This window comes from Corvus moneduloides, chromosome 15 (assembly GCF_009650955.1).
Source record: "Corvus moneduloides isolate bCorMon1 chromosome 15, bCorMon1.pri, whole genome shotgun sequence".
NCBI lineage: Eukaryota > Metazoa > Chordata > Aves > Passeriformes > Corvidae > Corvus > Corvus moneduloides.
The window spans coordinates 1,073,394-1,096,451 of NC_045490.1; the positions used below are offsets into that span (position 1 = coordinate 1,073,394).

Below are 23,058 nucleotides of genomic sequence, written 5' to 3' on the forward strand. Positions count from 1 at the left end.
CTCCTGCCCTGTCCCTGTCTGTCCCTCTCCTGCCCTGTCCCCGCCTGTCCCTCTCCTCCCGGCCCTGGTGGCTGCAGGGGGACGATGGCAGCGCGCCGGGCCGGGGCTCACCGCGGTTCACTCCAAGGCTGCTGCACGCTCCGAGCATATTTTTAATGTATTTATCTCCCGCCAGCTTCCTGCCAGGCTGCTCTGGGGGGGAGGAAACGGGCACAAAGAGGCAAATGGTGCTGGGAGACTCCGGCTCTGCAGCCGTGCCCGTGCCAGCCACAGCCCTGGGGACGCAGGGAGGGGTGGCCGTGGGATGCAGGGACGGCCGGGCCCGATGTGCTCGCCACAGCCGGCTTCCACCAGCCCTGCATCGGCTGCACAGGGCAGGCAGGGACAGAAAGGGCTCTGCAGCAGGAGAGGGACAGGGCTGGAAGCGGGCAGGGATGGGAGCCGGTGGCAGGGTTTGTCCCCGTCCCGCGGGCGGGCAGGCAGAGGTCCCGGGAGGGTTTCCGGGAAAGGGGGAGGCTGGATTCAATCCTTGTCTTTCACCTGGGCTGGAGTCCAGCCCCAAAATAGCCGTCCAAAAACAAGATCACATGAGAGGAAAAAAATAGCAAGGCGAAGGATTATCCATCCATACTTCCCTGATCGGTGCGGGTGCAGAGCCGCGGCCGGCGCTGCCAGCCCGGGGCCGCTCCGCTGCCCGCCCCGGGGCCCGGCTCATTCCCGGTGCCGGTGCCCAGCGGCGGGACCCTGCCTGGCTCTGGGGCACCCGGGCGTGCTGCGAGGGGCGTGGGTGTGGTCCTGTGGCTCCGAGGGGTGGAGCGAGGGCCAGGGTGACCCCAGCACATCCCCGTCCACCTCCGGGCAGGTCAGCGGCGCTGCCGCCCGGCTGCCCCCAGCGCTCAGCCCTGCACACCTCGACCCTCCTCAGGTGAGTGCCTTTTCCGGCATCCTGCACTTCCCAGCCTGGCACAGCATCACAGATTCCCGGGGGCTTTGCAGTCCTTTCCCAAAGGGTTTGCAGCACGTTCCTGTTTCCTGAACTCCCGGCCAAGCTCACCAGCTCGTCCACGTATGTGGTGCTGAGGAACAACTGGGGTTTCCTTTTCCCCTGCCCGGCTCTGGGGCAGGGAGCTGGCAGGAGGCAGGAGAGGGTCTCCACTTCGGTGCTGTTCCCAGCTCGTACTGGGCTGAGCGGTGCCCGCTGAGTCCTCCCAGGAGTACCACCTCAGGAGGGATGGAACCAAAGCCCAGGACTGGGGGATCTCGTGGGTCTCCCTTTAAACGTGCAGGAAGTTTTGCTTCAGTCGTCTCTGCTGTGGGACCGTGGTTTGGGGGGATGAGGAGCCGCCGGGGCAGCGGGGCTGGGACTCAGCTGCCCTCACGGGCACTGTCTGTGTGCGTGGGGCCAGGCAGGGAAGCACCTGCAGCTTCCTCGGGGCTCCGTGGTTAATTATTCACTCTGCTTCCAAACAAGCCCGGGAAGTGTCTGTTATTGACGGCACTCAGAGCCAGGGCACTGCTGAGCGCTCGAGGCACTGAGGTGAGGAGATTCCTTATCACAGGCGGAGGCAGGAGCAGGAGAGGAACAGGAGCAGCAGCCAACCATCAAATTCATCCCGAGAGCCTGGGAAATACCATAGGCCCCTGCTGCAGGTGCTGCCGGGGCTGCCCAGACAGGGCTGGCCTAGGGAGGGCAGGGGGGAGGCAGAGCTGCTGCCACGGCAGTGCCCCCATCCCCACAGTGCCCCCATCCCTGCAGAGTCCCCATTTCCACTGTGTCCCTCATCCCTGCAGTGTCCCTCATCCCTGCAGTGTCCCCCATCCCTCCGGCTCTCGGTGCAGGGCCCGGGGCCACTGCAGCACAGTCGGTGTCTGGGTTTTGGCCAAGCTTCCTCCCCGTGCCCAGTGCAGATCCCGCTGCCCAAGTCCATGTTTGCTCTGTGTCTGCATCGCTCGGGCTCTTGGCTCCATCCCGGGGCCACCACCCCTCGGGACAGGCAAAAGGACACAAAATTGGCAGGACACCGTCTGCAAAGCACCGCACCAGGGCTGCTGAGTGCCAACCACAGACAGGGGGCAAGGGCAGCAGGGCAAGTGGGGAGGGCTGGGGTGCAGGGAGGGGGCAGCCCCCTGCAGCTCCGAAACAAGGGGGTGTTCCCTTGAGTGAGAAAACGGAGCAGCATTTCCTAATCCTCCCCACATCCTCACAACCCCCGTGCCTTCCATCCAGGAGAGCTTGAGGCAAAGCCGGGCCTGCTCTTCTGTTAGATTCAGGAATGTTTGGCCATACCTATTTTTTTATTTTCTGAAAAAGCAAGAGGAAATATTGGGCGGGATTATTAAAAATAAAGAAAAAAAAAAAAAAAAGGAATATTGATATGGCCGGAAAGCTCCGAGTCCACCTGCGCTGTGGGGAGCGTTAGGAGCCGCCCCCAGCAGGCGCTGGTAACCCCAGTCAACTCGGGAATGTTTTATCCAAACGTCTGGGCTCCGGGCATTTCCAGCCCGGAATGCCTGTCCAAACACACTGGCTCCATGTGAGCCGGGACTAAAAGCCTATTCTGAGCGAGCCTTAGATAACGCAGCCTAAACATCTCCACATCAAAGGGCTCGTGGAGCCCGGCCAAGCGCTGAAATCATCGCTCGGGCTCTGTCAGTGCTCCATTAGTGCTTCATTAGAGCTTCATTAGTGCTGCGGCAGCGACCGCGGCCTCGCACCCCACACAGTGGCACCCCAACCTGCTCCCACCCCTGGCACCCCGTGAGCCCCGAGCCCACCCCCGGCACCCCACGAGCCCACCCCAGGCACCCCGTGAGCCCCGAGCCCACCCCCGGCACCCCACGAGCCCACCCCAGGCACCCCGTGAGCCCCGAGCCCACCCCCGGCACCCCACGAGCCCACCCCAGGCACCCCGTGAGCCCCGAGCCCACCCCTGGCCCCCAGCAAGGGCAATGCCCCGGCACAGCCCCTACGGCAGAGCCAGCACCGCCACCAGGCTCCAGCGCCCATCCTTGGGGACACGGAGCTGCGTTTTGTCCGGCTGACAGCGCTCCCGGAGCACTTCGGCTTTTAAGGCCGAGCTCTCCCGGTGCCAGCGGGAACGCAGCCGTGCCCGGCAGAGCCCTGTGGCTGCCCCTGCCCCGGTCCCTTCTCGGCAGTGCCCCCGGGGAGGGCAGGGACCCCCGTGGGGAGGGCAGGGACCCGTCCCCGCTGCCCGGGGCACTCGGGCATGGCTGGGATGAGGGAGGTCATCGCCTTCCCGGAGGGTCCGGAGGCACCCGGCGCCGCAGGAATGTCCTGTGCCGCAGGGAAGGGAAACGCGAGGGACAGGAAGGCCGATGCTGCTCCGGCTCCTGGGGGGTTTTGTCCGCTCCTGCTGCCGGGGGGCTCAGCCCCAGCCGCTGCCCATTGCGCTGCCCGGGGGTCGGGCAGGGCGGGCAGGTGCCCGGCCCCGCTGTGGGGGTGGATGCGATCAGCCTCCCCCTTCCCCCCCCGCATCCTCCCGCCGCTCCCCCGCCCCGAGGCAGCTCCTCCTCATCCTCACCATCCCCGATCGCTCTGTTCCACCCCGGTTCTCCCCGCGCGCACTCGGGAGCCGCAGCCGGGAGCGCCGCGCAGCCGCCGGTAGGTGCGGGGCGGGGGGTGGGAGCGGTGGGACCCGCACCCGGGGCGAGGCGGGCACGGGGCTGAGCCCCACGGGGTGCCCTGACAGCCCCCCGGAGACCCTCGGGATGCTCACACATGCCCCACGGCACGGATTCCCACTGGAGGTTCTGGGATCCCCTCGGAATGCTCGTGGATGCTCCACGGACACCCAGGGGATGCTCTGCCACCTCCACAGATCCCCACGGGGTGCTCTGGGTTCCCCATGGGATGCTCTGCCAGCCCCGAGGATCCCCACGGGGGGCTCTGGGATCCCTATGGGATGCTCTGCCACCCCCACAGATCCCCAGGGGATGCTCAGAGAGAGGGGGCAGAGGGAGGTTCTGAAGCGCAGGGTCCGGCTGGGATGTGGTGAGGCAGCAGGTCCCTTCTGCAGGGACAGCTTTAGGGTGGCAGGGTGCTGCTCCCCTCAGTTGAGACAACCCCCCCCCGAAACCCTGCAGGTGCCCCCAGACCCTGGGAGACAGGAGTGGCTCAGTGATGATGGCATCATTCCAAATGGCAATCTCCAAATTACTGCAAATTCACCTGGAGCTCTGGGCAGAAGCTGAAGCCCAGATCAGAATTTGAACTGAAATACATAAAACCACAAACATTTAAAATGGCAAAACACAATATTTGGGCCATTAAAAAAAACCAAACCAAACAAACAAAACCCAGCAAACAGAAAGGAAAATCGTTGCAGTGACACAGCACTATAAATGGTTCATTTTTGATGCAAAATAAATAAATCACAGAACTATAGAACGGTTTGGGGAAGCCACAGCTTCTCTGGGCAGGATTAGGGATGCCCCATCCCTGGCAGTGTCCAAGGCCAGGTTGGACAGAGGTTGGAGCAGCCTGGGACAGTGGAAGGTGTCCTTGCCCATGGCGGGGGGAGGGCACTGGATGACCTTTAAGGTCCCTTCCCACACAAACCATTCTGCGATGATTCCATGATTTATGACTGAAATATCACCACGGGGATTATCCTGATGGACTCGACAGCCCAAACGCCTCATCACCACCATGCTCTGAGCTGTGAGCTGCTCTCTCAGCCAAAATAAAGGTGCCAAACACAAGGACAAATTTCTGCAGGCTCGAATCTTCCTGGCTGGGGGTGCAGGTGTCAGGCTGAGACACCGCACGGCCCCAGGGCCACACGGCCCCACTGCCCCCTTCCCTTGCCAGCACCTGCAGCCTCTTGGCTCCTTCGGGCCGTTCAGCAAAGGGGGAAACCCTGATGGAGCAGCAACAGCTCCCTGTCCCTGTTCCTGTCCCTGTCCCCCTTGATAGCAGCAGGTCCCTGTCCCTGTCCCCATCCCTGCCGTGCCGGGGGTCCCGGGCGCTGCCGGGCTTCGGCTCAGCTGGTCGGGAATAAGGGTAGGGAGCCAGAGCCAGCTGCACGATGAGCTGCCTCAGCTGGGAGGAAGATCAAGGTCTCGGCAGTGGGAGGAAGGCCAAAGTCATTCAGGGAGCTTGGGAGGAAAAGTTCATCCCCTGGGCTGGGGTGGAGCTGGGAAGGAAAGTTTATCCAAAGGGCTTGAAGAGCTCTGGGTCTGGCTGGAGACCTCGGCAGACCCGACCTCCGTCCAGCCCAAATCCAAAGTGTGTGTTCCTGCAAATCCCAGGCACAGAGGAAGCTGGGCTGACCCGGTGTGCAGGGAGAACAATTGGACATTGTGCTGCCTTATCACCACTGAGCCCTGTCCTGCCTGAGGAACCCATTAAACTTTAGACCCCTCTTTGGGCAGCCCTTCCCGTACATCTTGTGTGCCTCTTCAGCCTCCCACCCCTTTTCACTCTCCACTTTTTCTTGGTCTCTGCTTTTCCTTTGGCCTCCCACTTTATTTTGGCCTCCTGCCCTTTTCAGCCTCTGCATTTCTTTCCCCCTTCACCCTTTCTTGGCCCTCTACCCTTTTGCAGCCTCTATTTCTTCTGTCCTTGTTTTTATTTCTGATCAACCTTTTTTTTTTTCCTCTTGCACTCCTCAGCCTTTACTTTTTTTCCTCCCCAGCCTTCTTTGTGACTCCACTTCTTTTCCAGACTCCTCACCTTTAGCCCCCATTTCTCTTTCAGCCTTCCTCGCTTACTCCATCTCCATTCTGTTTTGCCCCTTCATCACTGCCTCAAAACACGTTAGCTCTTGCACTGCATCTTCCAAACCCTTTCAGGAAATATTCTCTGGATAAAAGAAAGTATATTCCAGGGAGGTAAAGGCTGCCCTGACCTCCCAGGCTGCCCCTGGGTACCAGCACTTCTCCCTCCTGGGCACAGTGGGCACTGACTCATGGCTGGGGCATTTTTAGGAATCCTGTGTACATTGTCTGGCAGTGCAGAGCTGTTGGGGATTATCGTGGGGGCTGGAGGCCTGGCTGGGTCTGTCTTTCAAATAGAAACTTCACAATAGAAATCCCTTTGCAGAAGAATTTGTTGAAAACCAGTTCAGCAAGGGATATGATGGCTTTGTCATGGTCTCTGCTGTTGATGCAGCAATCCTCCCTCTCCCCCTCTGGTTTTGGGAGGTGCCAGGTTCAGTTCCTGTTTCTTCCCTTGTTTCCAGCATCAGTATCTGTTGGTTTAAAGCTGTTGGAGAACCGAAGTAGAGGCTGGGGCCATGCAGAGCAGCTGCAGCAGCAGTCAGTGACTTGCAGGTTTTATATCCCCCAAAATCTGTTGGTGCTTAACAGGGCAGGTAGCACTGCCCACCAAGGCATGGGGACTTGTGCCTCATGCCAGGGTTTGAGACAGCTCTGGCCTCCAGGCCTGAGGAGGCAGAGGCAGTCTGCACCTGGCACCTGCAGTGACAAAACTCTGGCTGCCACAGGTCCTGCTTTTCTCTCTAAAACCTGGAATAACAAAAATGCTTCATTTTCATCTGCTGAAGGTGGCAGAGAATGGCTGAGACAGACCCTCACAGTGCCAGGGTTAATATTTAGGAATTCCCTTCAAGAACAGCCAATACACAGCCAGTGCTAAATAAAGCTCTATTAACCCCAGCACAGCAGCATAACACACACCCGTGGTCCGGCTGAAAGCCTAACCTCAGTTTTAGTGAGGTAACCCCATTCTCCTGGGCCTTAACTCAGAAGTGAGCTCAGAAAACCCCCTTTGACTGAGCTCAGAAGAACCCACTTCCCCTTCTGTTTGTGCTTCCCGACCCCCCCAACCGCCCCCCTTTGCCCAGGGAAAGCACTGGACAGAGGAGGCTGCTGGGGAAAGGACCGAGCTGAGATCCCACAGGCAGCTTCCCATGCCTGTGGCATCAAAGCCTGGCAGCTGTCCCTGAGGACAGGGCAGAGAGGGGTTTCACAGGGTGTGGGAACCAGGCTGGCTGCTGTGCCCAGGTACCACTGACTCACGGCATGGCATCTAAAACCCTTTTGTCCCCTTCAGACTCCTTTTGGGAGTGGTGGTGTCTGCCCTGAGCCATCCTGCCAAGGATTTGCCCACTGCCCACAGCAGTCTGGACACACAGTTCATCCATGACTCACGGCCCACTGTGCTCACAAAGTCTGTCCTTGCTCCTGGCTCTTAATTTAGATCTGGGTCTCAGCCTTGATCTTGGCTCTTTCCTTCCCACAGCTCTGGGGCTGGTAAATCTGCCTGTCTCACCTGCAGACCAGCCTTGCCAGCTCTCACCTGTGCAGGGACCCTATTTCTGCAGAATCACAGAACCCGAGAGCTGTTTAGTTTAGAAAACCCCTCTAAGACCATCGAGTCCAACCCTTCCCCCAGCGCTGCCAGGGCCACCACTAGCCCCTGTCCCCAGGTGCCACATCCACACAGCTGTTACAGCCCTCCAAGGCGGAGCCAGCCTGGCAGTGACCCTGTGAGGGGCACGGTTGCCCACCCTGATGGATGCTGGTCCCACAGGGCATTCCCAGCCCAGGGGGTCAGGCAGGCAGCTCCCCCAGTCTGCATGGCCACCTTGGGGCACGGTCACCCCCACCTGCTCAGGGGGCCCCCAGCTGCACACTGAGCCTGTCTGCCCCGTGCTCAGGCCACGGAACAAGAGCAGGAGCCTGAGGAGTGGTTTCCCTTCTCCACTCTCATCCTTGCTCCAGGGCAGACAGGAGGGGGAGATCTTTACCGTGACAAATCCCACTCTGTGCATCCCAGGATGAACTCCAGATCCGAGCTGTCTGCTTATCCCAACACTCTCTGCATGCCATAAACCCCCTGGAAATGATGTTGGTCACAGGAGCTCAGTGCCAGACAACCCATCTGCTCCCTGCCCCTCTCCCTGTGCCCGCAGCGCTGCCCGGGACAGTCGCTGCGGGCACAGGGACCTCCTGCATCCCTGTGCCATCCAAGCGGGACAAGGACAGCCCTGTCGCCCTCCATGCATTTCCACACCCCCCAGACCCGGCACAGGGCCATTCCTGTATCCATGACTCGCAGACCCCAAGGCTCCCTTCTTTCCCCCGCTCCAATTACGTGTTCCCCAGAGAAGTTCCTTGTTTTTCCCAGAGAGATCCATCGCTACTGCTCCAACAGCTGCACAGGCCCGCAGGACATGTGGGTGTTGTACACAAGAGTACCCAAATGTGTACTTTTTCACTGGAATTTCCATCTCCCTTGATACTTGATTCTCTATCGAAGGTCAAATCTTGGACATAAAATGCAAGTATTTAACTTCAAGTAAAACACCCTCCCTTCCCCTTCCTTAGTATTCCCATTGCTGCCAGGTGTTCACAAAAGCTTCTGACGGGACGAGTCACTGGCTGCCAGACTGCAAGTGGGGATCTTGGAGTTCACACCTACCCTGGTGTGGATGTGATCCTCCACAAAGCACAGGGGATGCTCACTGACTCCCTGGGGATCCCAGTGCAGGGCTGAATGTGCAGCTCAAGAGTAAGGAGAAGGTAAAAACCCATTGGGGCTCTGGGTGTGGCACACCCAGCCAGGCAGGGGGCACAGCAACTGCTGATCCTCAGACTCTGCCTGGTTGTCCCAAAGGGCTTGGTTTAGTTTGGGGTTTTTTTCCAGTTAGACAGTCCAGGGCATCTTTCTGTCTCAATCATCACAAGCATCACAGCAGAGAAGCTGTGGCTGCCCCTGGATCCCTGGCAGTGCCCAAAGGCCAGGCTGGACACTGGGGCTTGGAGCAGCCTGGGACAGTGGGAGGTGTCCCTGCTGTGGCAGGGGTGAGACTGGATGGGCTTTAAGGGCCCTTCCAACCCAAACCATCCTGTGATTCCATGATCCTTGTCCACATCCCTGTGGGCCAGCCTGGCCCCACAGCTTTCCCCTGAAGCAGCTGTGGAAACACCGGACACAACAAACGCCGCGGTGTCTCTGAACTGCCCACTGCAGAGCTGGAAATAGCCAGTGTGGGTGCCAGCTTGGGGCTGAGGTTCAGCAGGTTGTTAAAATTGCAGCCTTCTGTCCTGCACCGTGCCCTTTGTGGTGCTTTGTTGTTTACAGAGGTGAGAAGGGGCAGAAGAGCTTCCAAAAAACATCGCCTTCCCTCTGAGGGTTCTGTAATGGAAACCCAAGGCAGGGCTCTGTTTTCCTTGGAGCAGCACCGCCTGCTCCTGCTGCTGTCACAGCCTGTGGCCACACGTGTCACAGCAAGGACCAAACAGGTGCCCAGCTCTGCAGGGAGACAGGTGTCTCATTGTGTCCCTGTCTGGGACAGCAGGACCAGAGTTAGGGCTGTACCTTCCACGGAGTCTGGCAGGTCCCGGTGAGTGACTCACACTCCTTCCCAGGCCAGAGCTGAGGGTGACAAACAGGGCTCGGTGTCCATGGCCTCCAGAGCCACCCACTGCCACAACTGAGAATTCCCCAGTTTTTGCCTGAAGAACACAGCTCAAAGCAGTGACCTGTCTGGCTCTACAGACCACAGGAGGTGGAGATGCACAGCTGCTCTCCATAGTTTACTCCAGTGACTACTTAGCCACACTGATTCCAGTTTTCTTGCTGACCTACTCATCTGCACTTAACAAGATTCAGCTCTGAGCTTGCCTTGCTCCGATCTTTCATCTGAAACACTCCTTGCACACTCCTACATGCTGCAGCTTTCACTGGAAGGCATTTTCTCCAGTCCCAAAGTCATGCAGATAAGAAAATTATTATTTATTGGAGGATTTTCCTGGTAATAGCCATTATTAACTCAAGCTTTTATTGCACTGTTAATGAGCAACAGCCTAAGCTCCTTACTCAAGCAGCCTGGAGGGAAAAAAAACAGGAGTTGGCATCCAGGGGTACTAGAGACTGAATTTAAAATAAGACTTTGGGCAACAGAACTAAGAACAGGATTCTCCCAGCCAGTCTTACTTAGATGTTAAAAAGAGCAGCTGTGCAGCCCTTCCACAAACACTGCAGGATGAACACCATCAACTCCCTGCACAATTTCTTAGGAAATCACTGCTGAGCTTATGGTGAACCCAGAAGCCAAGTGATTTTCCTTGGAACAGCCCAGACCAAGGCTGTGCTGGAGGAAGTTGGATTTCTGAGTGATGATATGTCTGCTGATGGTTAACCACCAGGATGGATGTGGGGTTTCATTTGGCCTGGAGATGAAACCTGCGATTCCAGCATCCTCTGCTTCTCTGGGGAAGGACAGGGAATAAAGGCTGAACCCAAACTCCAACCCCAGTTTTGAAGCTGGAGCCAACCCTCGGCTGGGCTTGGCCACTCTTCAGAGGGCCAGCTGCAGGAAGCGCTGCCCGACACCATGAGAGCATTCCTGCTTCTCGCTCCCAATCCCAGCCCCGTGAGCATCAGCACCAGCCCCGGAGATGTTGGACCCGTCTGAGCGCTGAGGGGGTGGTGAGGGCTGGCGGCTGGGGGAGGGTGACCAGGACACTGAGTGACAGGCACGTACCTGGACGGGGCCTCAGCACAGGATTGGCTTGGGGTGGGACTTGAGGGCTCAGAGGGGACATGGTGTGACAGGAGAGCCAGATCACCCCTTGGATTAACAGCATGGAGAGAATTTCTGGGGCTGGAGTTTGTCATTTAGCGTCATCTGTCCGTCCATCCATCTATCTGTGGGTGTGTGGGGCAGCCACACCTGCAGCGCCAGCCCAGACAGCCACAGCCGGGGCTCTGTGGTCTGACTCTGTGCCCAGTGTCCTGCACGGACGCCGGGGGCGGCTGGCTGGGGGATGGGGACACTGCAGAGCCGGCTGAAGTGTCACAGGCCGCACATCCTGCTGTGGGAACTGGGCAGCGGGTCCTGGGCAGGGAGGGATGGGACCCCACTGCAGGGCCCCCCAGTCTGGGGCTGCCGAGCAGGAGCCAAGGGGCACACGGAGTGCCCCCTGCCCCCAGGGGCTTCCCACACCATCACAGAACACTTCAGCCAACACCTTATCAGTGGTTTCCACTCCCTCCAGATGCCTTTCCCTGGGAAGCCAAGCACGGGCAGAGCCGGGGAGGAGAGGTGCCCACAGCCCTGCCCATAACCGAGGTGGCAAACCCAAAACAAGGCACCGGTGCCTGGTGCATCGGCCCTGAGTCCTCAGCAGCCTCGGCAGCACGGAGCCCCCTCCTCGGGTGACAGGGATGAGACTGGTGTCACTCGTGGCGCGTCAGTGGCTGCTCCCAGCCAGCTCCACGTGCTGGAGCAAGGCAGCAAAGCGCTGGAGCAGGAGCGATGCTTTGCACTGGTCTCGGCACAAGCCTGGGAGAGGGAAGGGGCGCCTGGGAAGGGCCGACAGGACCCGCTGCACCCGGCAGGGAAGGGGAAGCCCGGGGTGTTTGCGTTGCCTCTGCTGCAAAGCCCAGAGGTGTCCCCTGGGAGCAGCGCATCCCGCAGCCCATCCTTGGCTGGAGGGACTGAGCGTTGGTGATTCTCTGTCCGGGCTGTTCTCCCCATCCTGCAGGTCCCACGCACCCGGCTTGCTCTGGGAGACAGGGCTCAAATCCGGGACGTGAGGCACAAATCTGTGGGATCTGTGTGTGCAGCCAGTGCTGCTCGTGTTCGTGTCCCGGCTCTTGGTCCGAGCCCAGACAGGACACAGGGGCAAGAGCTTCCTGGCAAAGCTTCTGCTCTGGGCTGGATTGACTCCTGGAGCTGGAACTGCAATTAAGTTAATCACCGGATGGCAAAGGGCCGTGGGTGGGAGGTGGGAGAGGCGGGAAGGGAATTAGAAAGTGCAGAATCTCCTGGTTTCCTGTCTCCCCACGGACACCACCAGTTCGGTGGATGTTGCACTGGCTGTTCCAGTGAGAAGCAGCAGCTGGGCTGCCCCGGGCTCAGAGCTCTGAAGAAGCCGTACCTGGCTCCGGGGAAGGAACGGAGCTTCCCCTTGGGCATCCCTGAGGGCACAGGGCTGGGATGGGTTAACCCCGTCCCTCCCGTGCTGCTGCTGTGTTTGTCATCGGCCATTAGTGACACCCACTCAGGAAGCTGCTGAAAGTTTCAGCTTTACACCCCCTCTGTTTTACCTGCCACAAATCCAGCGTGACTCAGTGGAATGGCTGTTTGCTGGTGGAGAGCAGGAGATGATGACAGCAGGCATTAGTTAAATTGATTTCTATGCTTTTGGTCACACTTCATACAACATATTCCACTTGCAAAGGGTACAACCTGGCTGGTAAGTGTTTCATTAAGCAGTTAATCACATCGCTAGAGATAAAATCACCTGGCCATAAACAAGACTAGAAATGAACCAATGCATTCCACTGATACTCACAGAACGATCTATTGCATATTTATCATATGCTTTGCCTAATCATTTATTAAGTCCCTCTAAGAGGATGTACAGTCCAAGGAATTCAAGCCGTACCTTGCACTGCCAGCCCCCGGGGGGGGAGGCAGCCCTTGCAGGCTGCCCATGCTGATGATAACCCCAGACCCACCGAGCTGATCCTGCAGCAGCCAGAGCATGAGGAAACCTCTGCCTGGTCTCTAATCCTTTCCTGGATGAGGAAATCCATCCCACACAGTGGTTCTCTAAAACTTATGATGAATAAAAGCCCTTTTTATCTGAGAGATGTTTATCCCAGGTAGTTCTCAGATCACCCCAAAGCCCACAGGAATCCCCAGAGAGGCAATTCAGAGCCTCAATTCCTTAAAAATATTCTACCTGTTGTAAACGCTTTCCATTCCTATATGGAGCATCTGAGCTGCCTGGGAAGTAACTGTTCTGTTCAGGTGACTGCTGTCAGCAGTGGGAGTGGGAAAGGAGCCCACCAGGAGGTGATGCTGTCTGATCCCAGCTGAGTCACACGTCCTGGAAGAAACAGCATTTCTGCTTTAATAGAGAAAATAACACTTTCCAAAGTGAAACCAACTGGAGTGTTTCCACTGAACTCACCGGAGCCAGGTTCAGGAGACACTGATCTCATTAACTGAAGTTGGGCAAAACCCCAGAAGACTCCTGGGTTTAGCAGCTTCTCATCTCTCTGGAGTTCTCTGTGTGATCTTCAGCTGATATCTAAATGACAATTGTGATTAACTGCACTTTTCAGTACCGTGGCCACTCAGAGGCCATGCAGAACATTTCTTTCCAAGCCTACATAAAGGATTGTGTCCAAAGCCAAGGACAATTTTGATGTATTTGAATCAATCCAATCTGGTTTTAACCCAGTAGCTGAGATACTTTGGCTTTCCTCCGTGTAGTAGCCAGGTATTTTGTACCTAAGGAAAAAAGGCTCACCTTAGCTGGCTGCCTCTGGGTTGAGCCTTTGCTGGCCACTAAATTTGTGCCACAGGAGCCATAAAAAAAAACAAAACACAGAAGTTCCTGGCAATTCTGACACAAAAAAACCTTTCGGACCATTAGGAATCCCCCACGTTCCCATCAACACCACCTTTGTCATGCAAACAAGTGCTGTGTAGTGAAGTCTGAATCAGCTCTAAAACAGAGAGAAAAGGTCCCCACTCCTTCCATGGCTCCCAGCATGTGCTGTTATTTCAGAGCTCACATGCCTGATATTGGCAGCACGACCAGCCCTCGATGCTCAGAGTCAGATGCTTGCAGAGTTTGGGATTTCACATCAAAGCCACTGGTCTGGCCAGTGATAAAGTTTGGAACCAACCCCAAACTTCTCAGAATTTCACAGCTATTCCAGCCCCGCGCCGGGCTCCTCTGCCTCGGAGCTGTAGGGAGCCAGCACAGCGCAGCCACCACGGCTCAGCAGGACCTGGATCAAATGAACATTCAGGTTTAACTCACTTCCTAAGTCTTTTTTTACCTTCAGAAATTATTTCTGATCCTTTGGGGCGCTGGCATCTCCATCCAGGAGAAAGAGCTGGGTGCCCTCAGCTCCCCACACCGCAGACAGAGCTGGGGCTGTCCTGGAGCTGGGCGCAGCTCCCAGGGATTCCTCCTCAGTGGGGTTTTCTCTCAGGCAGCACAGCAAAGCTGTTACACAGGGCTGGAGGAAAGAGGAGCCACAAACACAGCTGCTCTTGGACAAACAGACCCCAACTCAGCTCCAACTCCCTGTCCTAGTGCGACCGGCGGGGTCAGGGCTCAGCAGCAGCCATTCCCCTCTTACAGCAATCTCCTCTTGGAATATTTTCCTTTCTCCATGGAGCACCAAGTAGCTGCTGGAGTGTGGTGTCTCTCAGCTTTGCATATTTGAGAGAGCTTTCCGTTCTGCTTTGAGTTATTTAATAGCATTGTTGGGCTTCTACCCAAAGAAATAAGGCCCTTTATGTTGTCTTTGGTTCAGGTTCTCTCTCTCACTCGTGCTTTTTAATTCCCATAAAAACCTAACGTGTTCCTGCCAAAAGTGTAATGGTAGGGCCATGAGTGGTGGTGTTTGTAGAGGAACAACTCCACGGCCATAAAGTCTGAGAACAGCGATAGTATTTAGCATGGGGAGGCAACAGGAGTGGAAAAGTGTTCATTGAGCTTTGCTGGGGCAGTCAGGGCAGCTGGCGAGCACTGGAGTCTTCCTAAAAATAGCAAAAATAACCTTAGAGGAAATAAGTGATGATGAAGAAGCCATTTCCAGTTGAGCTGCTCTGGTTAAGCTGTCTGGAGATGCCCTCAGACCTTGAGGTGACTGTGGGGAGCCCCTAGCCTGCTCCTCACCCCTGCTGGCTGCAGAGTTTGCTGAGATCCTGATCAGAGCTCTTGGATCTGGGATATTTGCTTCTCAATACCATCCATTATCAACCCAGGAGACTGCTGAGTGCCTTTCACCCTCACATAAAGGTTCAAGAAAAGCTTTGGTTCTAGGAAATTACCCAGTGCTGCCGGTCTTGATGAAAGCTCAGTGGAGGACAGAGCCCTGTGTGCCACCCTGCGTGACTTGGGGGCTTTCCTTCAGAGAAGGCTGGCAGTTAGCAAGGAAAACTGAACTGCTGCATGAAAAGTATGATGTCTTGGGAGAAAAATTAATTTAGGGACCAGACTCTCTAAGAAATACTTAATTGCACCTGACCATGGTGTTAAAAATAAAGATTTTGAGTCTGTATTTGGCAGGTCCATCACCTGCTTTGGAAACCACCAGGAGCCACAGAGCTTCTGAGGCTGCATCTCCAACCTCATGGCAATAGGTGGGAGCTGACCTGTGTTGGCACTCCAGAAAGCACTTCCCAAAATCCCATTCTGTGTCAAAGGGGGCATCTGAGAGCAAGGGCTGAAGTCTGTACGAAGCAGAGTCGGTGCAGTGGCTGGGGGTGCTTTCAGCAGCAGCCACACAGGCTTTATCTCCAGGGGTTCAGCTTTTAGCAATCCAGCTTCCAGAGGTTTTTATCCTCTGCAGGCATCTGGGATCCATTGCCAGGAGTGGTTTCCCCTTCTTGCAGCTGCATTTGCAGACTTTTTAAAATACTAAAGGGTTTAGAGACAAATGTTTAGAGGTTTTCTGTACATGTGCATGTGTGTGAGCATGTCTGTTGCAGAGTTGCCACCCTCAGTATCTCCCAGGGCCCTCCAAGCCCCACAGCAAACCCACAGTGTGGCCCTGGCTCCATCCCAACGCACCAGTAGCACAACTCAGTGCTAAAGAGACATTTTTACAATCTATAAACACATATAAACAGTGACTATAAAATATTTTCCATAATACAGCTGTGGGAATACATGACATTTAAAGCAATTTCCTGTATCTAGATTTATTCTGTGCCATGTCTTTTTCTGTTCATAAATCCACTTCTCTCTAAGCACTATGGAACTCTGTGTATGAAAGACAGAATGAATTCATGGCAGATTTTAAATGCAGTTTCTAGGCTAAAAACATGAATGCACCTGTGGGACTCTGGCCCCCACCTGTGGCATCTCCTGATGCCACGTCTGCGATGGCACTTCTGTGATGGCACTTCTCACCCTCCAACATCCACAGCATCTTTCTTTTATTGGACTGGTGATGCCTTCAGGTTTTGGCACAGCATCTGCTTAAATACGGACTGTGACCACAATCTCCTGCAAAATGAGGTTTCAGGATGATCTTCCACTGTCCCAGGCTGCTCCAAGCCCCAATGTCCAGCCTGGCCTTGGGCACTGCCAGGGATCCAGGGGCAGCCCCAGCTGCTCTGGGCACCCTGTGCCAGGGCCTGCCCACCCTCCCAGGGAACAATTCCTTCCCAATATCCCATTTATCCCTGCCCTCTGGCAGTGGGAAGCCATTCCCTGTGTCCTGGCACTCCAGACCCTCATCCAAAGCCCCTCTCCAGCTCTCCTGGAGGCCCTTTAGGCATCGGGATGCTGCTGGTTGATTCATGGCATATCTTAGACTCAAAATTCCCATTTTCCATATGCTATTGATCAGTGTCTGGGTAAATCTCCTGCTCGGCCCAGGCAGGGAAAGCTCCTGCCCCCTGCTCATCTGCCACCCGACCCAGCGTGTGTCCTGACCTTTTCTCTGTGTGTTCTTGGGCCAGGTGAGCTGCAGAGTGCCAAGAGATGAGCAATATTTACTACCTGACATGCAGCGGGTGTTGCAATTCCTGGTCATAATTGTGTTTGAGCATTATAATAGTGGAGAGAGAGTTATTACCTGGGCTCCCTTCCCACCTCTTGCGGGTTCCAATCAGACACTGGGTGTTTTTCAAACTGGTTTTCTGAGTGTGTAATTTTAGCACGTACGTCAATAGAAAGGAGAACAAAAACAGAATTCGCTGTGATAAAATTAAAAGGACAGAGTCCCTCCTGGCCAGCCCCACCCGGCGAGGAGACAGCCCCCCGCCACCTCCCACGCTGGGGGAGCATCACCTTGGGCTGTGTCACAGCGCTGTGAATCACCTGCCCCAGCCAGCCCGGCCACCGGGACCCCCGGGCTCCCTCCCTCCCTCCCTCCCTGCCTGCCTTTAAAGCCTGGCAGCAGCAGCGTGTGCCCAGCACTCGGTGTCACCCCTGTGTCACCTCTCTTGCAGCCCGGCCCTGGGAGAGGCTGCGGGATGGCCGAGGGGGAAATCACCACCTTCACCGCCCTGACGGAAAAGTTCAACCTGCCCCCGGGCAACTACAAGAAACCCAAACTCCTGTACTGCAGCAACGGGGGCCACTTCCTGCGCATCCTCCCCGATGGCACCGTGGATGGCACCAGGGACCGCAGCGACGAGCACAGTAAGCAAACCCTGGGGGCTTCTTGGGGCGCTCCTTGCCCTGTGATTCCATCAGCTGGGAAGGGAGGAGCTGGGGAAAATGGGGTCTGGACCAAGGTTTGTGTGACAACACAGCTCCCAGGGGCCAAACAGACCTGCAGCTCATACGCGGAGCAGGGGAGGTGTCATATGTGTGCTGTCAAAGTGGAGATAGAAAGGATATAAACAGATATCTCAAATGTGAAATCTGACGCTGGCATCGTCTCCTGGCAGGTAGGCAGCCACAGGGGACACAGCAGGGCTAGGCCACACACGGGCAGCTGGCCCTGGCAGGAAGGGCCCAGGGCAGCCTGGCATCCCACACACAGCATCACATGGAGCTCTGGGCTGTCTTTGCATTGTCATCTGTGTGCCACAGCCATTGAACAGGTCACTCTTGCCAGGGTCTCCCCTTACCTGTCCCCACCCCTGCAGTTGGTGACCATGGTGGCTCCAGCCCGTGGGACACTGGGACCTGTTCCTGGGAGGAACTGCTCCCACAGATGCCACCACTTGTCCTAACAAGGAGTCATTGGAAATTTTATGATTTTTGAGCTCTTGCATTACCAAAAACTCTTCAGAGGATTTTTTAACCCAATGCCCAGGAGAGCTGGACAGGCCACACAGTAAAGCTCCTGCAGGGCTCCATGGGCAGCGGGGCTGGGCTCTTCCCCTCAGCTCTTGGCAGCAACCTGTGGGTGCACCATATCCTGAACATTTACTGGAATAGGACCGGGACCTGCCAGGCTCCTATCTGGTGAGAAGGAAGGGCTGGGAGTAGCCAAGCCAGCCTTACAAAGTGCTAAGAAAAGCACTTTTATTTTCTTCAAACCACAAACGCACATGTGGCTTCTCCCCCAAACTTAACCTTTCCTCTCGCTATTGTTGTTTTAATGACAGGCAGTTTAGAGCCGAGTTTTAATTACAAACATTTTCTCCCCAGCACGAGGCAGTGCTGGGGGATGGATGAGGATGAGCTCCCTGAGGCTGGATAAACACAGAGTGGGGCTCCAGCTTCCAGCCAGGAATAAACATGGCACGTAACCCCCAAACCCCCAGGAAAGGCAGCATGATGACCTGAAGGATCTGAAAGACAGGACTGGGCTCACAGACCCACGAGGAGAGGTGGTGTGAGCTCAGGCAGCGTCTCTGCAGCATTTTCCAGAGTTTTGCTGGAGTCAGAAGGGTAGGTCAGGATGAAGATGGCCTCTCCCGGGACACGGGGAGCTACCGAGGACAGGAGCATCCACTCCCCGTGCCCCAGCCTCAAGCTGTTGTCTCACAGCATGGATGCTGTCACATGGCCCAGCCCTTTTCCCTCTGGAAGAGCAAATCCTTCACCTTGGAGTGGTCCCCATGGCTGCGCCGTGCCTGTGGGCAGTGAGGGCAGGCAGGTCCTGCGCCCTGGCTCGCTCACACCTCCCTGGCTGCTGGCCTGGGGCCACGTGTTTGCAAAGCTCTGCCAGAAAGGAACCTCCTGTAAGTGATCTCATAAACTCGGATATAGGAATGCACTAATATTTACAGAGGAAACTCCTGGAAGGGCTGTGTGCCAGCGGAGCAGCCCTGTGCAAGGTGCCCTGCTCTGAGCACCAGCGGCTGCCACGCTCCTGCCCCTGCGCCTGGAAAATGATGGAGCTGCTCAGCAGCATTCCCTGGAGTGCAAGAGGAGCAGGCCGGACCATGACTGGCACTCTGGGATATTGTCACCCAGCTGGGACAGGCACTGCCAGCCCCAGGGAGGGACAAGACACAGAAACACCCACGGTTCATTGGGAAGACAGCAGGGACAGCAGCATTCCAGCCGCACTGGCACTCTGCAAACTGCCCATGTGCATTTTGCTCCAGACAAATACCAAGAATTCTTATTCTTCTCTTAAATGGCCTCAGAATCAGGGATGATCTCTAAGAAGAGCAGAAGGAGTCGCTCTCTCTAAGCCTTTGTTGTCCAGCCCTTCGTCAGGATCCACTTCCTGCATCCTTTGCGTGGGCATTCCAAGCTTGCACCGTGGAATGGAAAGAAAACTTACCTGGACACTGCAGATTCTTCAAGATGAAGCTCATGCTCATTTCTACAAAAAGTCTCCTTTTCCCACTTTCATCTCATTAATCCATGGAAGGAAATCTCTGTACAGACCTGGAACAGAACCTGTAAGAATTTAGCGTATGAGCTCCTTCCCCAGATCCACCGTTCTCCCTCCCTCTGTGGCCAAAAAACTCAACATCCCCATGGGCAGCTGGAGGGACCCTCGCTCCCCTCTCTCAGGGACAGGTTTAGGACAGTATCATCAGTTTCATCCCATTTCCCTCCTTTCCCCCTGGACTGCTCCTCGACCAGGTCCCGAGCCTGCAGCACCTCAGGGAATGCAGGTGGGCTGGGGCTTTCCCAGATTCCCAGCCTAAACCAGACCTGCACTGGGACTGAGTGTTCCTGCAAACCTGCACCCACACAATTTCCTAATTAACCATCATTTACTGAGCAGGAAATGCCAAAAATGAAGAATGTGAACCATTGCAGCAAAGATTTCACTGAGACGGGTGTTCCGCCAGGCCAAGAGGTAACATTGCCTTTTACCTCATCTAAATAAGGATAAATAAATTAAATATAAACAGGAAGGAAGGAGACATCCGTTCATACTTCATTCAAACCAACCTAAATATTGCTGTTACAAATCTTATGGAAAAAAGCTGCCTACAAGATGGAAATGATCCCTGGGAAGAACTGGAATTTGCAAGGCACTGTGACTGCAGCCACAGCCTTTTCTATTTCCCCATTCCCCATCTACAATGCACTGGATAAATCCAGCTGCAGCACACGGCTGGACGGGATGCTTTGGATCAGGGGTTTGCAGTGCAGGCATCTGCAGGCTGCCCATCCCTGGCTTAGCTCTCAAAATACTTCTTCATGTGTCACTCCTTAAGTGTCTTGTCAAACCACATGAGAAATTTGTAAATTAGAGCCAGAATTAAAACCCCAATCTCCTGTGTCCCATTCCAGCGTCATAACCAAAACGTTGCCCTTCCTTTGATGCAAAATAAGGGAAAAATTGGTCTTTGGTTCCTAAAGGATGGCTGTGGGGTTTCTTTGAAGAAGAGGGTACAAGGAGACACTTTTATTACACGCTGTACTGCTTCCTATAAACTCCTTATAAGCCAGGCTTCAGAACAAAACACCCCACCAGCCTTCCTGGCAGCTCTTTTTCCCCCCTTTTCCTACTTTCCTTTCACTGTTGTTTTTTTTTTTACTCCCAGTTCAGCTGCAGCTGAGTGCAGAAAGCGTGGGGGTGGTGCACATCAAGAGCACCCAGTCGGGGCAGTACCTGGCCATGGACACCAACGGGCTGCTCTACGGCTCGGTAAGTGGGAGGATCCCGTGGGATCGGACACGGAGAGGGCTGGAGGTCTGCAGAAATCTCACAGCCCTGAGTAATGCAAACCACAGGCAATAAATAGGCTCTGTTTGTGATTCTGGCAGCTGCACGGCCCCTCTGCATCTGGCTTTATTTTGGGGGGAAATAAATAAATTACCAAATAATGCTGTTTACTGCCCTGCCTCTGCCAAATATTGTATTTCCTATCTGACACTTGATAAATATTGTGCTTCATACCTGGAGCCGCAGCTGCTCTGCAGCCCCTCGGCAGCTGCCACCTGGTGTAGGTGTCCCTGACCATGGCAAGAGGCTGGAGCTCAATGGTCTTTAAGGTCCCTTCCAGCCCAAACCACTATGGTTCAGTGCTCTGAGCCTGCAGGTGCCACCACACAGCTCAGGGCAGAGCAGGAGCCAGGGCCAGGAGCAGATTATGGAGCACGGGGCTGATTTGTCACTGCCAGTGAAGATTCCCGGGTCACAGGCACCTTGCTGCAGGAGTGGCCCAGGGGACTAAATCAAGGCCACTTACCCCACACTTTAAATATGAGCTTTGCTGGGGTGTGGGAGTCTCAGAGGTGGGTCTGGATGGCACCTTAGCGAGGAGAGCTGAGCTGGGATTGCCACGGCAGGAGCATCCCCCTCTCCCCGGCACCGCCCCGGCTCACTGTGCTTCCCCGGGCTGTCTTTCAGCAGTTACTGGGTGAGGAGTGTCTGTTCCTGGAAAGGCTCGAAGAAAACCATTACAACACCTACGTCTCCAAAATGCACGCGGACAAGAACTGGTTTGTGGGGCTGAAGAAGAACGGGAACAGCAAGCTGGGCCCGCGGACTCACTATGGCCAGAAGGCGATCCTCTTCCTGCCACTGCCCGTCTCGGCCGACTGAGGCCGGCCCAGAAGCTCCGAGATGACCCCAAATCCCAAAACCCAACTGCTGCTGCCTCCTTAGAGCTCGTCAGAGCTCCAAGCTTTAGGTCAAGGCTTTGCCAAATCTAGCCAAAGCAGAGTCCCTTTGCTCTGCATGAAGCTTTGCAGAGATGAGGGGACGAGCCCTGACACCCCCTCAAGGTCCACGGGGCCTCCGTCCTCCTGCCCCCAGCCATGTGCCAGTGTGTGCCACGTCCCTCAGCTGTGTGCCCATGTGTTCCATGACCCTCAGCCGTGTGCCTGTGTGTGCCACATCCCTCAGCCGTGTGCCCGTGTGTGCCACATCCCTCGGCTGTGTGCCTGTGTGTGCCACGTCCCTCAGCCGTGTGCCTGTGTGTTCCATGACCCTCAGCCGTATTCCTGTGTGTGCCATGACCCTCAGCTGTGTTCCTGTGTGTGCCACGTCCCTCAGCCACGTGCCCGTGTGTGCCATGACCCTCAGCTGTGTGCCTGTGTGTGCCACATCCCTCATCTGTGTGCCTGTGTGTGCCATGACCCTCAGCTGCGTGCCTGTGTGTGCCATGACCCTCAGCTGTGTGCCTGTGTGTGCCACATCCCTCATCTGTGTGCCTGTGTGTGCCATGACCCTCAGCTGTGTGCCTGTGTGTGCCATGACCCTCAGCTGTGTTCCTGTGTGTGCCATGACCCTCAGACACGTTCCCGTGTGTGCCATGGCCCTCAGCTGTGTTCCCGTGTGTGCCATGACCCTCAGCTGTGTGTCCGTGTGTGCCATGACCCTCAGCTGTGTTCCCGTGTGTGCCATGACCCTCAGCTGTGTGCCCGTGTGTGCCATGACCCTCAGCCGTGTTCCTGTGTGTGCCACATCCCTCATCTGTGTGCCTGTGTGTGCCATGACCCTCAGCTGTGTGCCTGTGTGTGCCATGACCCTCAGCCGTGTTCCCGTGTGCGCCATGACCCTCAGCTGTGTTCCTGTGTGTGCCATGGCCCTCAGCCGTGTTCCCGTGTGTGCCATGACCCTCAGCCGTGTTCCTGTGTGTGCCATGACCCTCAGCTGTGTGCCTGTGTGTGCCATGACCCTCAGCTGTGTGCCATGAACTAGGCAAAGCTCCAGCCTCAGACCTTGGCCTCCCTCACAACATCAGTAGTGTGTGTTTCATGCTCGTACCTGCCATATGTTATTTGTATTTATTTATTAAGTAAATATGTCTCTTCTACAAGCTGCTCATAAGTAATTCCAGGCACCCTGACGCTGTCCCAGTGTCCCAGTGAGGACGGGGCAGTGGCACCGACTGGCGTGAGGGGGTGATGTACAGCAGCAAGGGGCTGCACAGGAGTGGCAGAGCACCGCACCCATTCCCAGAGGGATTCCTCCCACTGCCTCCAAATCTGGCTAAATGGGGCTCTAAAAATGGCACTGAGGCCCCTTGGTGGCTCCCAAACCCTCTGTGAAGCTGAGTTTCTCCATTGCTGGCACAATGCAGATCTCCCAAGCAGCTCAAGAGCCACTCCCGCCAGGTGAGAACATCACCAGAACACCACACTGCCGTGCTCCACCCAGAACATCCACAGCTCCTCTGGAAAACCTGTGCCAGGGCCTCACCATCCTCACAGGGAAGAATTTCTCCCTAATATCGAATCTAAATCTACCATCCTTCATCTTAA

At 55.9% G+C, this 23,058-nt stretch overlaps 1 protein-coding gene across 3 annotated transcripts; it reads left to right on the top strand.

The window, feature by feature from the left end:
* The first annotated feature begins 644 nt into the window (after nt 1-644).
* FGF1 (fibroblast growth factor 1) lies at nt 645-22,613 on the top strand. 3 transcript variants are annotated; one of them, XM_032124978.1, is made up of 4 exons: nt 645-925; nt 16,929-17,121; nt 20,391-20,494; nt 21,203-22,613. In XM_032124978.1, exons 2-4 carry the CDS (start codon nt 16,953-16,955, stop codon nt 21,392-21,394), a joined length of 465 nt encoding a protein of 154 aa, XP_031980869.1. In that variant the 5' UTR covers nt 645-925; nt 16,929-16,952; the 3' UTR covers nt 21,395-22,613. The 3 variants fall into 3 exon arrangements, with proteins under 3 accessions (XP_031980869.1, XP_031980867.1, XP_031980868.1); XM_032124976.1 differs by having other exon boundaries at nt 647-925; nt 21,200-22,610; XM_032124977.1 differs by lacking the exon at nt 645-925 and adding an exon at nt 3,521-3,622 and having other exon boundaries at nt 21,200-22,610.
* Nucleotides 22,614-23,058: the final 445 nt, after the last annotated feature.

What these genes read in the sequence shown, in the direction of transcription:
- FGF1 (XM_032124976.1), top strand. Translation starts at nt 16,953, where the DNA reads ATGGCCGAGGGGGAAATCACCACCTTCACCGCCCTGACGGAAAAGTTC. An exon ending in GGACCGCAGCGACGAGCACA is followed by an intron (nt 17,122 to 20,390) that starts GTAAGCAAACCC and finishes TTTTACTCCCAG; the next exon opens with TTCAGCTGCAGCTGAGTGCA. An exon ending in ACGGGCTGCTCTACGGCTCG is followed by an intron (nt 20,495 to 21,199) that starts GTAAGTGGGAGG and finishes GCTGTCTTTCAG; the next exon opens with CAGTTACTGGGTGAGGAGTG.